The sequence below is a fragment of the Corylus avellana genome, chromosome 4, assembly GCF_965113065.1.
Source record: "Corylus avellana chromosome 4, dhCorAvel1.hap1.2, whole genome shotgun sequence".
NCBI lineage: Eukaryota > Viridiplantae > Streptophyta > Magnoliopsida > Fagales > Betulaceae > Corylus > Corylus avellana.
Genome location: NC_142493.1, coordinates 33,482,840 through 33,498,368, shown reverse-complemented (window position 1 = coordinate 33,498,368; position 15,529 = coordinate 33,482,840). Strand labels below are relative to the sequence as shown.

The window sequence follows — 15,529 nt, the reverse complement described above, 5'->3', positions numbered from 1 at the left end:
AGAACGAATTACCGGTGATCTCTATCCATCAATTCCATGATAAACTATTTGGGCTATAAGAAGATAGCTTTCTGTTGGATTTCTCATACCACATCAAAACACCTCATTTCTGCCCATTGTCTACCAAATTGTCTGAGTCTCTGCAGTTAGATATATATCTGATGGATGCTGCAATACATGAGACCAGAGGAACTAGCGACCAGCAGACATCACTTGTGAATACAAGAAGTTATTGCTTTCCATAAAGCACGTACATATAGTATCTCTGTTCATGTTTCTGCCTTCATATACATTTCACAAAGGCAGTACCTGGGAAGTCCAATTGAACTCAAAACTACTCAGACCCTACCAAAATTTTGGCAAGAAGCAAGTTGTGGACATTGCCCTGAAGTACCCCACCATAACTTGTGAGCAGCACTATTCTGCTCCTCTATACATCTGGTGAAGCAATTTAAATGGGGTTCTAAACCCACAAACTGGTCAGTACTTGATGACAAAAATGTACTTAAATAACTCCGACAAATTGGGTACACCTCTTCTTGCAATGAAATTTGGACCAAGTTGGCAGGCTATACAAAACTAATTCAAAAAGAATCTTTACAAAGCAGATCTGCCATTGGTACGCCGAACTGATGCAGGTCAGGATTTAAGTACTCGAGTCCACCATGGGAGCTGTACATAGGTGACACATCCATTTAATGATAAACTGGTCGCATCTAATCGAAATTCAGTCAGAATCATTCCCCTCGCTAGTAGACAAAGGAAAAGATTCTGAGATATGGTCAACCACACATGGTTTGTGAAATTCATTTACAAGTATCTTCCGGATTTTTGCCCTCAAACCCGAGGCCTCCTCCGGTTTGAACCACTGCTTGCCAAACTGAGAATGAAAATATATAAACCAAGGAAACCATTTCATGAAACTAACCATAAGAAGAAAGAATTTTTAGCATTCATTTTCCAAAATCAAAAACTGTACCATTGCTAAATCTTTCTTTTTCAGCCTTTCAGGGGCCCCTTCAATGAAGCGCTCCATGAAGAAAAGAACAAAGAGACCACAATCAGAGTCATTCTTTTGTTGGGGAACCTGGTGGAAAATAAGATCAGAACACACAGAAGAGGTAAGGTTGTAATAATTCAGAAATATACAAGTTAGAGAAATCAATCTGTCAAAGTATACAAGTTCCACACTTTCATGGATGTACTTATGAGTAAATAAAACAAACAAACTCTTAAGTAAAACAGCTCTCCCAATTTTCAGGCAGAAATTCAAAGCATTCCCATGGTTTCTTCTTCACTAGTCAAGCCACTAGGCAATAAATGGAGGCTTTGTATTCGAACTTATTGGCTAAAAAACAATTCATTTGACAATCATGATGCTTCAACATTGTTGATGCAACTACTGCGCCGATTATTCTCAATAGCAGAAAGGAACCAGAAAAAATATCTGAGTCAGTTTTTCAAGGAAGGCAGCTTTACATGGTAGAACCCAAAGTTGATTCTCGACATGAACTAAGAAATCCTTTTTTTTAATATTCTCAATTAATAAGACTTGAACTCAAGAACTATGACCAATTTAAGTCCACCTTTTTACTACCTAAGTAGAAGGCGAAACTCCGAAAGCTTTAAGACACTAAGCTAGTGAAGTACCTTTTCTTCGTACAAGAGGCCCAGGATCAAATCACACCAACATCAGGGAGGGGTGTGGGGGGTTAAGGGATGAGGGGTTACCTCCAATTGTGTATCCCATAAACCAATGGGCCTCAATGGACCAAAAAAATAGGGAATTTAGTCAAGAAAAAATTACCGCAATCGCGTTCTCATTAATTCTACGAGGGAGCTGTTTCCATATGTGGTCTGCAATTGGAAGATCTGAAGGAGTAACTTCTTGACCCAAATAGTTCCATTCTTCTTTCAGAAAGCTGCAGAGCACAATTTATACCATTTCTTAGCTTTAAAAATTACATTAAGAAGGCATTGTAATGCATAGCTGATACGAAAAGCATGTTTTGCCATAGCAATATTATTAGTTCATAAACTTACTTTAGAAGTATGAAGAATATGTCTAAATGACCGGAATCAATAGAGTTAATGAATAATAATGACATTATGAAGGCATTCAAATGAATAGCTGATTCGAGAAAATATTTCTCAAATCAATAAAAAAAACTAGCTTACATTAGTTAAAAAATATTTCTCTAAGATCAAACCAATAGGGTAAACACAGTTTTCACACAAAAAGCTTAGTGGTCAAAATGTCAAGTATGAGTTTGCAGCCCTCTCCAATATCCAAGCTTCTCAAACAAAAGCTTACTTGTGGGGCTCTCATGTGACAAAACATGAATTCCAAATGTAAGATGAACCGCTAAGAAAACTCTTAGAGTTTTCTAAAGAACTTCAAATTATTCTTTTACGAAATACTCACCTAAAAGAAGAAAAAGAAAATATTAAAAAAGTGAACAAAATAATCATATGAAATGCAGGATAAGAAATCATACACATTATTATTCTGCCTGACATATATATTATAGGATAAAAACGTATTAACTAAGAAACCTTCATCTATAAACTTGACCCACTTAAAATTTCTGGTATAACGATTCAATCACATTATGAAAGGACTAGTGCACATTGCAATTCTTGTAATGGTGCCGCACACTTCCAACACTCTAAACCTCCGAACAACTTAAGAAGAAATTACTCACTTGATTTTTATGCTTCTGACACTAAAAATGCATTTTAGTTGAGGATAAAACTAATGGCAATACTGTTAACAGAAACAAAACTTAATGACATTAACAAATGACGAAAGATGCATCTGTTTTCCAAACTTACAAAATAGTACACGATATAAAACATAACCATCCTTAAATGGTTGGCCAAGGCTTCTTTTTGTCTCACCATTTGATGTTCTGAAAAATCGATTGGCTTGAGTGAAGCCTTAACGAATCCAAATGAAGAATAATTGGCCCTGATTCATCTTCCTTGTTTGGGATACATATAATCACCAAGCTCCAATGAAGACTGTAAACATCAACAACATAAAGTAAGTTTTTTTTTTTTTTTTTTTTTTTTTTTGGTGATAAGTAACCTTTTTTTTTTTTTTTTTTTTTGTGATAAGTAACAACATAAAGTAAAAAGGTTTGCAGTGATTTTAACCAGACAATAGATGGGGTACGGAGCAGAAAGCTTCCTGTATTTTAAGATTTATGATTTTCACATGTTGCTTGGAATGTAGCCACTACTATTAGCTGAAGGTATAATGAACTCGACATCTTAAGGGACTGAATCATGCATTATGCACCACTTGAGACACTCAACTATGTATGCAGTGCTAATACAATAATGGTAATACTACATAAGTTTGCATTCGTGCTTGAATATGTAGTCTAAATAACCTCTTGTTCAATTGACCCTATTTTCTTTGCTAATTTTGCTTTCTTCTAGACTTCCTTTCTTCCAGATGGTAATACTCCATACCACTTGTTTCTAAATCATTATCATACACCACTTTGAGATGATAAATAGTGAAATAATGGCCCGTAACTTTTTTATAGAAAATGCTAGACCTACAACTCTTTTACAACCTGTTGACACGAGTCGGCATGTGATTGGATGTTGCTAAATTTTTTTAGTAGTTAATGTAACTCCAATAACATGTTGACAAGCATCAAGAAGTTGTAAAAGAGTTATAGGTCTAGCATTACTCCTTTATTATATAATCTATACCTGAGCATGGTATTGAACATTGTATCTAATATTTAGTCTACTTCCAATTTATGCCAGTATTCTTCTAGGTGCCTAAAACAAGGATAGCAGACCAGCCTCTTCCGCAGTAAACAAAGCAGAATTCATCTTAGCCCAGGCGCTTTTACAGTGTGGTACCAACTACATGGACAGGAAAGTTAATCAACACTATGCCAGGGGCCTAGTTTCAATAATTCCCACATAAGGCGGAAGTGTTTTACTCGCAAGATCAATCCATTCATCTGTTTTCCGTGAGCAGCAATAATAACAGGGCCAGGAGAGAGCCCACGGGTAAAGTGTCTCATTCGTGTAATTTCACCTTCTTCTATTTCTGTGTTAACAGTTTTATTATGAGAATAAAAGAAAGAGAACACTTTGGGCGAGTACAGACGTCTCTCATAATAATTACAGAATATAAGCTATACCATTCTGGTCATGGTAACAATAACTTAGGATTTGCACTAAGAACACAAAAGAATGCTTTCTGAAAAATAAATAAAATAAATAAAAAATAAAAAATTCCCACTCAATCTCATTTGTGAATATGCAACATTCTTCCTAATATGGCTCTTTTGAGTAAGAATCAACATCCATAACCGTCACTCTGACTGTTTTACAGAAATCCAAATCAACTGAAAAAACTTACTCTTCATGTATCGGAATAAGTACATAAGCCTTCTGAAATATGTTGACACCCTTCCACCACCTTCTGAACTTGACAAAAAAATTCTCCTTGTCATTTCCCTACATAAGGGGATATGAGTTAGAGATGGACTGGGCAGAAGAAAATGCATTATCATATCAAACGTAAATGTCAAAAATTTATCCAAGGTAGAGCAATTTTTTTGCTCAGATAAACTGAATAAACACACAACCTATAATCACCACTACTGAAAAATAAATACAAAAAAAAAAAAATGTGAACTCGTGCCACATATGCAGGTATATCAAAATTACTATCAAATTGCTCCATCCACGACCAAATCCAAAACAAATCTAACAGTGCCAACAACTAGCTCAAAACCTTAGTTCTACAGTTCGGCATTTGCAAAACCCAACTAAAAAAGACTCTACAGCATCAAAATCTGGAAACAAGAATTTGATTATGGAAAACAGAAACCAAGAGAAACAAATACCTTGTATGATACAGCCTCTGTGAGCTTCTTGTAAAAATAAGTATTGAAAACATGATAATCGCATATTGCTCTATTTGTTGGAGATGCTTGCTGCTGTATATATCTAACCAAATGAACCAGCAAGTGATTAAATACAGAAACTCGAATGCGAGTTATGCCCATCAACAGAGCTAACTCATGAACAAAAAGATTTCCCCAATAGTGTGCGTGTGTGTATAGCTAAAAGAAAACACACACAAACACAGATGCCAACAACAAGAAGGCATGCTCAATAGAACAAATGGAGAAGACGCTTGCAAAACTAAAGAATTAACAAGGACAGAGGTAACTATTGTGTTTACACTTACTTAGATAATACATACTTGTGTGTGTACGCGCACGCGTGTGTCTAAAAACATATATATACCGTCAGCTTACTAGGCTAAAGGCAGTACATCAAGAACATAATCAAATCCTAAGGATGGCTATATCCCTATCCACTTTGGCCAAGTGTTAACACCTTCTGGAACCTGGATCTCATTTCTTCCATTATATCCCAAATAAGAAGGCAAGAAAAAATCTAATCAAACAGGAGAAAAAAGCCAACCAAAATCTTCCATTAGTCAGTTAAATTGCATCACATTTAACCCCAAAGGGTAACTCAATCGGCTGGGGCCCACGTCTCATAAGTAGAAGTCACTAGTCTGTATCTCCTCTTCCCCTCCCCATAGGGCCAATTACTTATCAAAAAAATTAAAGGGAAATTACACTTTACCCCCCAAAGTTTCATGCCATTTTTAATTTAACCTCCAATGTTTCAAAAGTTGCAATGCACCCCATCAAAGTTTCAAAAATTTTCAATATGGCCCATCTGTTAACCATTTCCGTTTTCTCTAACGGAAATAATGAAAAATACTAAATTGCACCTACAATTTTATTTTTTATTTAAAAAAAAAAAAACTCAAAAATTAGAAAGAAAAAAAATGGGGGTGGCTACGCCTTTGGCCATTTGGCCGGATTGGGGGTGGCATGGCCCATGGGGGGTGGCCAACCACCCCCACACGGCCGGATTGGGGGTGGCACGACCCAAATGGGGTGGCCGAAACCACCCTCAAACCCTTTGCCACCCCCAAGTGGCCAAAGGGGGTGGCTCGCCAACCCCCAATTTTTTTATTTTTTTTTGGGTTTGCCTTGGGGGCATTTTTGGAATTTGCTAAAATACATGGGGACAATTTTGAAAATTTAAGACAAAAAAATATACGTGCCTGACACGTGACCAATTTTCAGTAAAATTGGACGGAAATAGTTAATGGATGGGCCACATTGAAAAATTTTGAAACTTTGATAGGGTGCATTGCAATTTTTGAAATATTGGAGGTTAAATTGAAAATGGCCTGAAACTTTAGGGGGTAGAGTGTAATTTTCCTAAAAATTAAATTGCATCACATCAAAACTAACAAGATAAAAACTCAACATCCAATGGACCAACAGATTTCAATTAAGACCATGCCAAGTTATCGTTAAGGAAAATCAGGATCTATTTGCCTTTTCTTCCACGGTCTTTTTTTGAATCATCACACAAGCATGATACGTTCTCAATTGGGGTGGTACTAATCTACTAAGTACAAATTTTGATGCAGGAGGAAATAATTGAATAGAACAAGAATACATCTAAATGATGCAGCAGAAAACATCAAACACCAGGATACAAGCAAAAGATGTTAAAAAACTGATACACTGATTTCAAGCAATGTCAAAGCCTGAGTTCATTAAATGGAAACTGCTACAAAAAGAAGGTAAAAAGAGTCCCCTGTTCCAATTCAAACCACCAAAGACTTGCTGGATGAACAATAGCACAAAGGCATGAAGCTTGGACAGTACAAATAAGATAGTAAGTTCATGTGTATTCCCAATTATTGCAACAATTTATACACTAACCGGATGTAAAAATTCATAATAGTTGATGTCAAAAAGCCTTCAGGAGCAAGGCAGTCAACGTCGGCATAACAAATTTCGATAGATTCTGGATCATCCCTGGCCAACAAAGTACGATGAAATATATAATGAACAGATTATTTTAAATACAGGAAGACATTCAGCATCATTTATGAGCAAGCCTTTTAGAGTACCTTGATGGGTATGTGATCTTTGCACCTTTCATGCTGAAAAGAGTCATTAGAATCAAACTATATCAGACCTCATCACATATTAGATAAGGTAAATACATCTAAATAAAACTAATATCCCATCTTGGAAGTCCTATTTACCTTTCAGCAAGTTTGTCTTCTTGCTCTGTCATCTCTAGAATCTGAGATTCATCCTCATCTATAAGAACAATGGTCTGCTCCTGTATGAAAAATTCTACCACTAATTTCATCGGTAAATGTAGACAAGGGCATGATAAAGGTAGACAAAAACATAAATCCAATTGTAGCTCATATATGAGAAATCTTTATAGGTTAACCCCCAAAAAAAGTTATGTTCCCATTTTTCTGAAAACATTTTCAATTTTCTATAAAAGGATCAGCAAACTAAGATCGAACCACAATAATAGTTTCAGAGACGGTGATTAAACTAAATAAGGTAAAATAATAATAATAATAAAATAAAGGGAAGAAGAAGATGTACCTTCTTAGGCCTTGAACGATTAGGATGGACGACTTGAAAAGCATCCTTTCTACCAAAAAAGGAGAAATGTCAAAATTGAACTCATTCGCAGGCCATTGGTGAAGCAAATAACATGAGGCACAAGACAAAGAAAAAGTAGAGAGTAAAGGAGTTAAGCAATATGTTCTAGAATCAATGTGAGGCTTTCTTGTAATCATGCATAAGTTAGGTTGATAAAAGTCTTAGCTCATGTTCCCTTTGAGTTAGTAGGGTGCTGGTTCAATATCATATATGTTTTGTGATAGTGCCAACGCTCTTTAGCTCAAATATACCTCTTTCTCCTGTAAAATAAAGGATAGAGGTTAAGGTCTTGGAAGGCTTTCTTGCAATCATACATAAGTTAGGTTGATTGAAGTCTTAGTTCATGTTCCCTTTGAGTTAGTAAAGAGCTGTTTCAGTATCATAGATGTTTTGTGAAATTGCCAATGCTCTTTTGCTGAAATACCACCACTTTCTCCTTTAAAGAAGTATAGAGGTTAAGGTCTTAGAATGGACTTACCAGGGGTATGTGAACCTATCCAATAGGATATATATATATACACACTTCGTGATTGTTCATACCATGGACATTTTGGGTAATTTTCATATTTTGTTGGGCATAGGTACAATGGCATAGTTATTGGCCTTTATTTGTGGTTTGTGGTTTTTATAAGTTTCTAGCTACATATACTAATGAAATTTTCTATTTTAAATTCAGAGTCAATGTCCTACTAAATTAAGGATTAGCCTTAAAGCCCATTGACGTAGCGGATAGCGTGAGAGTCAATTGCACAGAAGAACGGCATCTCTATACACAAACAACAAGCCAAAAGCAAAGAAACGATAAAAATAATAATAATAATAATAAAAATAAAAACTAAAACTCAATTTCAATTGTATTCTTGATTCAAAAATGAATAACAATTGTCTGCTTTATTTGGAAACTATCTAAGGAAGGACAACTCAACAAAATCATTAAATTCTAATCTAATAAAGAGACTAATTTATGCTGAAATTATATTGAAATTTCAATGGAAATCCGGTGATTATTCTTGTCTACATGGGAATCCTTTTCTTTTAAAACATCTGATGCGTATCAAGCGGATTCGCCCAGAATGTTGTGTTCACAACCTCATTCAAACAACAGTGTGAATGGCATGTCAACTCAATTCCATAATGTCACGTTTGTTGTTCCGTTCGAACGCGATGTGATCAGAGATTCCGCCTCGGTTCCAAAATGGTGTGTTTATGTACAAACGAGGTATTCTTCCTTGGTTCCAAAATGGTGTGTATGTTTAAATAAAATAAGCCCCCAGTCCTTATGCATTGACACAACAATTTCAAGCTTAAATGCACACCTCTTATTTTGGTCCTTCTAGAGGTTACGTTGATAACTACAATAAAAGGTAATAGATTTTCATACTCTTATTTGCTCATTCTCTGTTCCGAATATTACACCACCAAGACACTCACAAACTGAATAACCAAATATATAACATATCACTTTTCAATACTCAAATCTACTCAGTCTATATTGTCGTATCACTCTTATCAATTCATCCCTGCCTATATCCAGAGACACACCGGCCACACACATATGGAGTATGAATTCAATAGCATTACGAGAGAGAGAGAGAGAGAGAGAGAGAGAGATTTAAATTCTCTTTATTTTCTCTTTATGTTCTCTTCTTCTTTCTCCCCTACTTAGTCACTCTCTTGTATACTCCTTGTGTACTTGGGTTGCGCTCTTTAATGCAGTATTACTTATCAAAAAAATAATCCACACACACACACACAGAGGGGGGGGGGGGAGGGGGGGGGGGAGAGGGGGGGGGGGGTTGGGTTGGGGCAGCAAAAGGAAAACATGCTTACTTGTCAGTAAAGCAGCTGGACAAGTTTTCCCCAATCTGGCGGAGAGAATAAGTAGAAGAAGCTCTGCCTTTTTTGTCACTATTCGAGAAAACATGTTTAGAGATATTGCTTGGACATTGAGAAGACCATTGTCTTGATGATCGACCTTTCCGTCTTTCCCTTTGTGATAACTTTCCCTTATTTGTCATCTTCCGGCTGTCACAATGATTCAAAACTGATAGCTCTTTGTCAAATGCATCAGTTGTTCCACAATATGTCTGTTGTATAAGTTAAAAATAGATACAGAGTTATAATGTTGCTCACTTAGAGAGTCCACAATTAATTTATGTGAAAAGCATATAGTAAAGCACCATACACTTTCTTCCATTTTTCGACAGAAACGTGAAGCAAATGCAGACTGGGAATGGGCTTGAGATGATGTGGTCACTTCTATGAAGTCATCAGAAACACCTATAGAACGCATTTAGATTTGTTAAATAGGATACTTTAAAATAAATATCATGAATTGCAGAACTTCAGCCTGTTTTTACACATTGGTCATGCTTTAAGTATTGGATATCCTAAGTAGCACTAACCATTAGTATTTTATAAATTCTTTTGAGGGCCAAAAAGAAAATAGTACTAACAAATTTTATTTTGGATCAACAATAACAGTTGACCCCTTGACAACCAACCCCACCCTTTCAAATGTCAAGCCTCCAACACTGTTTTCATTGTTCAGGGGGGGAAAAAAAAAGGAAAAAAAAAAAAAAAAAACACCTACTATCCTATAATCGCTTAGGCATTAATTAATATTTATCAACCAAAGCTGCCAATCTTCTCTCTCTTTCTACTTTCTAGGAGAAAACAGATCAGAAGAAAATCCAATACCGTACTGCAGCAACTTGAATCCCACTTAAGTCCTTACCAACCCATTTTTACCGGTATGATGTACAATAATCTCCAAACTTCTTTAAAACCTTTAAACAACTGAACATGCCAGTAATAATCACCAAGGCCACGTGATAATAGTAGAGTAACCAGAACCTCACCGGTAGTACTTAAGCTCGTTGATTGTATGGGCTTCTCGCATCCATCAGCTTCCTGTTAAATGAAAAGCAAAAGCAACTAAACTAGCCATACTCCTGTACACAACTAAAGCATTGAAGACAAGATCTTGCCAAGAGTTCTACAAGATCATTAGCAATTATATTACCAGCAATGCACAGGAACAGAATATAGGCAACTAAAGCTTATAAACTGGCATCATATTTACTTATCTAATATAATGTCCTAGGTGAAGACAAGGGGAGGTACATTTAAATCATTCCCCGATAGTGCATATGACTCACTAAATGACAGTAATCAAAACCCACATTTCTTTATAAAGAAATCACAGCATATTACTTGCTCACCTTTAAATACGATGCAGAACATTCTCTGTGAATTCATTTTATACAGATATCAACTTCTGATAACGAAATCTAAATATATCACTACCAACTAAAGCAACATTATATATTAGCGTAGCGTCACCAATGAGCTTCTTAACCAATCAAGTAAATCTGAGAAAACGTTACACAGTCATAACACACTAGTCAAATTCTATCTCGGTTTTCACCATTCAATACTTCCCTAGTTAAGACCAGGGAAAACCCCAAAAAGAATCCTCTCAAATGTGCACAAGACAATTAATCGGCGTGCCAGTTACCAGTTCTTCAATTTCCTCAATCTGAGGCAGCATTAGTGAAATAAACGGCAAACCCATAATTTCATTTTCCTTCTCATTCCTTGTTCTTTTTCTCGGCAACCAAACGGAATAAACAAAAACCAATTCAAAGAAAAAATATAAAAGAAAATAAAACCTTTTCCACTCGTCTGAGTTTCCTCCGCTCCATCTCGTCCTCCAGTCGCATGAGAGCATTCCGGACTTTTTCCCCTCTGTCGGGCAATTTCCAACCTACCGTCTCCAGGGTACGCCGCTTTCTCCGAAACAACTCGTTGAGTTCGTGATCGCTAAGGAGGTCGAATCTGTCGTCTCTCTGCGAATTAAGCCGCTGAGCGGAGTCCATTGCCGACTGCTTCGACGGCTGAGCGGTCGTCGTGGTGGGCTTGACGATCAGAACGGCTGGTGGGACGTCATCTTCGGGCAAGAGCTTTTCCCAGTCAAGAACCAGCGGTGTTTTCTTCGCTCCCTCTTCCTCCATACATAGAATGCTCTGAGTGAAGAGTGTCTTTTCTTTTTTGAAGCCCACAAAGACGGCTCTGGTTGATTGTCGGCCGCTCTCTCTGCGTCTCTCTCTCTCTCTCTCTCTGTGTATTTGGGAAAAGTGATCAGCTATTTAGGGGGCGACAGAAGCACTGTGCCGAGCATGTTACTATAGTCACAATGCATTTGATGAGAAAGTATTTGCAATACTATGCTTCGTTTTTCATGAAAATGGAAGGTTGAGATTTAAACAAGTCATCAATCTTATATAAAAGAGAGCAACTTCTACGTGTTCTCGGGAAAAAACTAACATTTTGTACCCACCATTAAGAGATTGACATGTCAGCCCAGTACAAGAAAAACATATGTTAATAAAACAGGCCATTTAATATTTCTTTCACTTTCAAAAAAAAATACCATTCCAACACAGCCTCCACCCACTGCCCACCGCCACCCATGCCAACCATTGCCGCCCGAATCTCTCTCTCTCCATATATATAATCGTCCCAACACAACCACCAAAATTTGCATGCACGATGTTACGATCTTAGTGTTTCACATGGCTTAAGTTTAATCTTAATTATGTGTATATAAGTTTTTGGGCACCCTTCCCTTATAAGCTGGTTTTCAATAGTGAATTCTACCCAAGATTTGAAACATTTGGTATCAAAGCTATCCACCATGTTGAGGGGTTCAAGTCACAAAGGAGGCAACCTATAGGCTAGATTAAAATATTGATAAGTGAGTGGAGCCACCAAAAGAGAAAGGGCTACCATCAGGCCACTCTCAATAGAGTGGGCCGCGGTAAACGTCGGCCACGGAAGCATGGTCGTTTGTAACATTTGGGAAACCTAAAACATTTTCAAACATAAAGTTTGGATTAATTTTCTGGTTGCTTTATTTATAACATAATGACTTTTAAATATGCAAACTATTACAATATTTTATAAGGCTGAGTCATCAGCTCTTATTGGAATATAAACTATGGCTCAGTCATCACGACTCTTGCATGAAAATAAATAAATACAATCTCAAATAAAAATAGACACAATAAAATATTATACCCTATCATATATTTTAATATATTATAATATTAATAATTGTTCCATATAAAATTTCATTTTCGTAACATTAACTTCCCCTTAAGAAGACCTTGTCCTCAAAGTCATTAAAATATTGTTATTGAAATAATCTTGCTCTTAGAATCTATATGCATATTAATAACAAAAATAATAAATAATAAAAATACTAGTAGACCAAAGTGGCATTTTCTCACTTTTTCTTTCATGTCATGACCTTTTTTTTTTATTTTTTATTTTTATCTCCAAACAAAGGAAAAATTTTCATTTCTTGTTGGGGTAACTTCACTGAAGACCTATGAACTTTCATTCGATTTGACAAAACCCCACAAACTTTAAAATCTTATAATTTAGTCTCATGAACTTTTAATTGCAATCAATTTGGACCCACCTATAAGATTTTAAACATCATATGACGTTTATACCCTTGATTTTTTTATAAAATTCAAATTTTACCATTAATTTCAAAACGTTTTTTTTATTAAGAAAAAAAAAAAGAAAATCAATGATATTTTGATCTTTTTTGGTATTTCTAAACCCTAAATTTGACGGATGAGTTCAAATTGAGAGCAATTGAAAGCTCAGCGGACTAAATTGAGAGATTTTGAAATTTGAGAGCTTTATTAAATTGGGTGGAAGTTCAGGAGTTTTAAGTGAAGTTACCCCTTTATTCTTTCTCATTTTTCTGGGCCACAAACAATACAATGTCTGACGGCTGGGTTGTGATGCAGAACGATCGTCATGGCGAGGCAGATGGTGATTCGATTCAAGAGCGACTCTTCGAAGATCGGTGGGATCTGGTTGGATGAGAGCTATGCCGTGGATCTTCAATTGGGGCAGTGCTGCCGGTGGTGCTCTGGATTTGTGAGGCAACACGATGGTTCTCGTTTGACGCCGGTGTGGATGGATTTTTCTGGCTTCAACAATTCTTTTTTCTCCTCTTCTTTTTTATGGTGGTAGACAGTTGACGTGGAGTAGGGGGTTCCGATTGGTGGTTTTGTTTGCAGTTTGGGTGTTTTGATGTTGGGTTTGGGTAAATTGGGTGGCTGAATGGGTTGCATGGGGACTGATGAGGACACTAGGTTTTGGTGAGGCTGAGGTAAAGAGTTGTGCCTGTGGTGACACATTGGATGGTTACTTGCTTCAACGTGGTGGAATGAGTGGATTGCATGGTTACTTGCTGCCAAATAACTCTCTAATTTCTCGGTTTGCTCCTCCATATTCTTCATCAAACATTTCAATAAGGTCCCAATATGACCAATTTGTTGCTCCAAACGATATACTCTTTGATTCGCCATCGAACTTGACTCTGATACCAATGTTATGCGAATGCTTTTACATACACGCACTGAGATATATTGTTAGGTTTTGAGGAAAGTTAAACCTGTTAGATTCGTTGAATGAAACCTAAAACACTTTCAAACATATAAGTTTTGATTGATTTTCTGGTTGTTTTATTCATAATATAATGACCTTTAAATAGGCAAACTATTACAATATTTTTTAGGGCGAAGTCATCAGCTTTTATTGGAATGTAAATTATGGTTGAGTTATTAAGACTTTTGCATGGAAATAAATAAACACAATATCAAATAAAAATAAACACAATAAAATATTATACTCTATCATATATTTTAATATATCATAATATTAATAATTGTTCCCATAAAACTCTATTCTTGTAACACAAGACCCACCCACTATCCATACCCAAACATTGTTGCTCGGCCGAACCTCGTCGCCTAAGTTGCTCTCTCTCTCTCTCTCACCGTAGATTTGAGAATCATCCCTGCACAACCACAAAAAAGAAGAAGAAAAAAGCACACACAACCTGCCCACTGCCCCATGCCCACACCCAGACGCCATCGTCCAAGCCGAACCCCCTCACCTAGGTGGGGAAATCATTGCTCAAAGCTACTGGTGAGAGAGAGAGACAGAGAGACAGAGAGAGATCTCGACCCAGGTGGCAGGGTTTGGCGAGCGACGGCGGTGCCTGGCCGGTTGTGCTAGGTGGGTTTTTTTTTTTTTTTTTTAAAAAAAAGAATGAAGGAAGAGTGTGTTAAATCCTATGTTTTATTAACATATGTTTTTTTGTTCCATGCTCATATGTCGTCTTCTCCGGTAGCGGATCCATATAATTATTATTGTAGGGCCTAACAAAAAATTATGATAAACGTACATTGAAATAAAAAATGGGTGATTTATCAAACAATATATTTATCACAAAAAATATAACTATAAAAGTTCATAGATATGTGTTAATATTGATATATTAAAAATTTAACATGTTGGCACTAGTACAAAAAAAAAAAGCAATATAGAAAGAGTATAGAACTGCACTACGGTTTCTTAGAAAAACAAAATCATCAAGTATTGAATCTAAATTTAAACTGTCAGCAATTTCCCTTTCAATATAGATAACTACACTATTTGCAAAAAAAATAATCCTCTATTTTGTTGCGAAGTATTATTTTAACAATTTTGATAGCTGAAAATGCTCGTTCGGTAGTCGTTGTAGACACTTGAAGAGTCAAAATAAGATGAATCAATCTATCAATAAGATAGTATGTCTTTGATTTTTCTGTCTTTGCCAATCCTTGACATAGTTATGCAATGGAAAACAGATTTTGTAATGTTGGATCATTAAGCACATTAAATTCAAAATACCTCAACTGATATTTCAAATTAATTTTCTCATGCTCATAAAAATAAAGAGGATAATACTTTTCCCCAATAGTACATATATTGTCAATTTTAAAGGATTTATAAACATCTTTTGAATCCAAAGCTTAGCTAAGGGTCAAAAGTTCCATCATCTTTTTACCAAATCTACTATCAAGCTTTTGCAATTGAAAGTATATAGCGACATTCAATAGAAAAAG

The 15,529-nt window shown here is 36.1% G+C and overlaps 1 protein-coding gene across 2 annotated transcripts; it reads right to left on the bottom strand.

Moving 5' to 3' along the window:
• Nucleotides 1–220: 220 nt before the first annotated feature.
• On the bottom strand, nucleotides 221–11,722 carry ULP1D (UB-like protease 1D). Of its 2 annotated transcripts, none has more exons than XM_059590079.2 (14): nucleotides 11,225–11,722; nucleotides 10,412–10,463; nucleotides 9,736–9,830; nucleotides 9,381–9,637; nucleotides 7,491–7,539; nucleotides 7,130–7,209; nucleotides 6,992–7,024; nucleotides 6,801–6,896; nucleotides 4,884–4,986; nucleotides 4,394–4,491; nucleotides 2,902–3,024; nucleotides 1,808–1,922; nucleotides 980–1,087; nucleotides 221–880 (listed from the first exon to the last, which is right to left on the bottom strand). In XM_059590079.2, exons 1-14 carry the CDS (start codon nucleotides 11,564–11,566, stop codon nucleotides 728–730), a joined length of 1,704 nt encoding a protein of 567 aa, XP_059446062.1. In that variant the 5' UTR covers nucleotides 11,567–11,722; the 3' UTR covers nucleotides 221–727. The 2 variants fall into 2 exon arrangements, with proteins under 2 accessions (XP_059446062.1, XP_059446063.1); XM_059590080.2 differs by having other exon boundaries at nucleotides 7,130–7,203.
• Nucleotides 11,723–15,529: the final 3,807 nt, after the last annotated feature.

Bases quoted from the DNA above. Each gene is read 5' to 3' on its own strand.
- ULP1D (XM_059590079.2), bottom strand. From the start codon at position 11,566: ATGGAGGAAGAGGGAGCGAAGAAAACACCGCTGGTTCTTGACTGGGAA. The intron at 10,464-11,224 runs GTTTTATTTTCT...TTCATTTAACAG, and splicing joins AACTCAGACGAGTGGAAAAG to GAAGCTGATGGATGCGAGAA. The intron at 9,638-9,735 runs GTATGGTGCTTT...CTTATACAACAG, and splicing joins GTCGAAAAATGGAAGAAAGT to ACATATTGTGGAACAACTGA.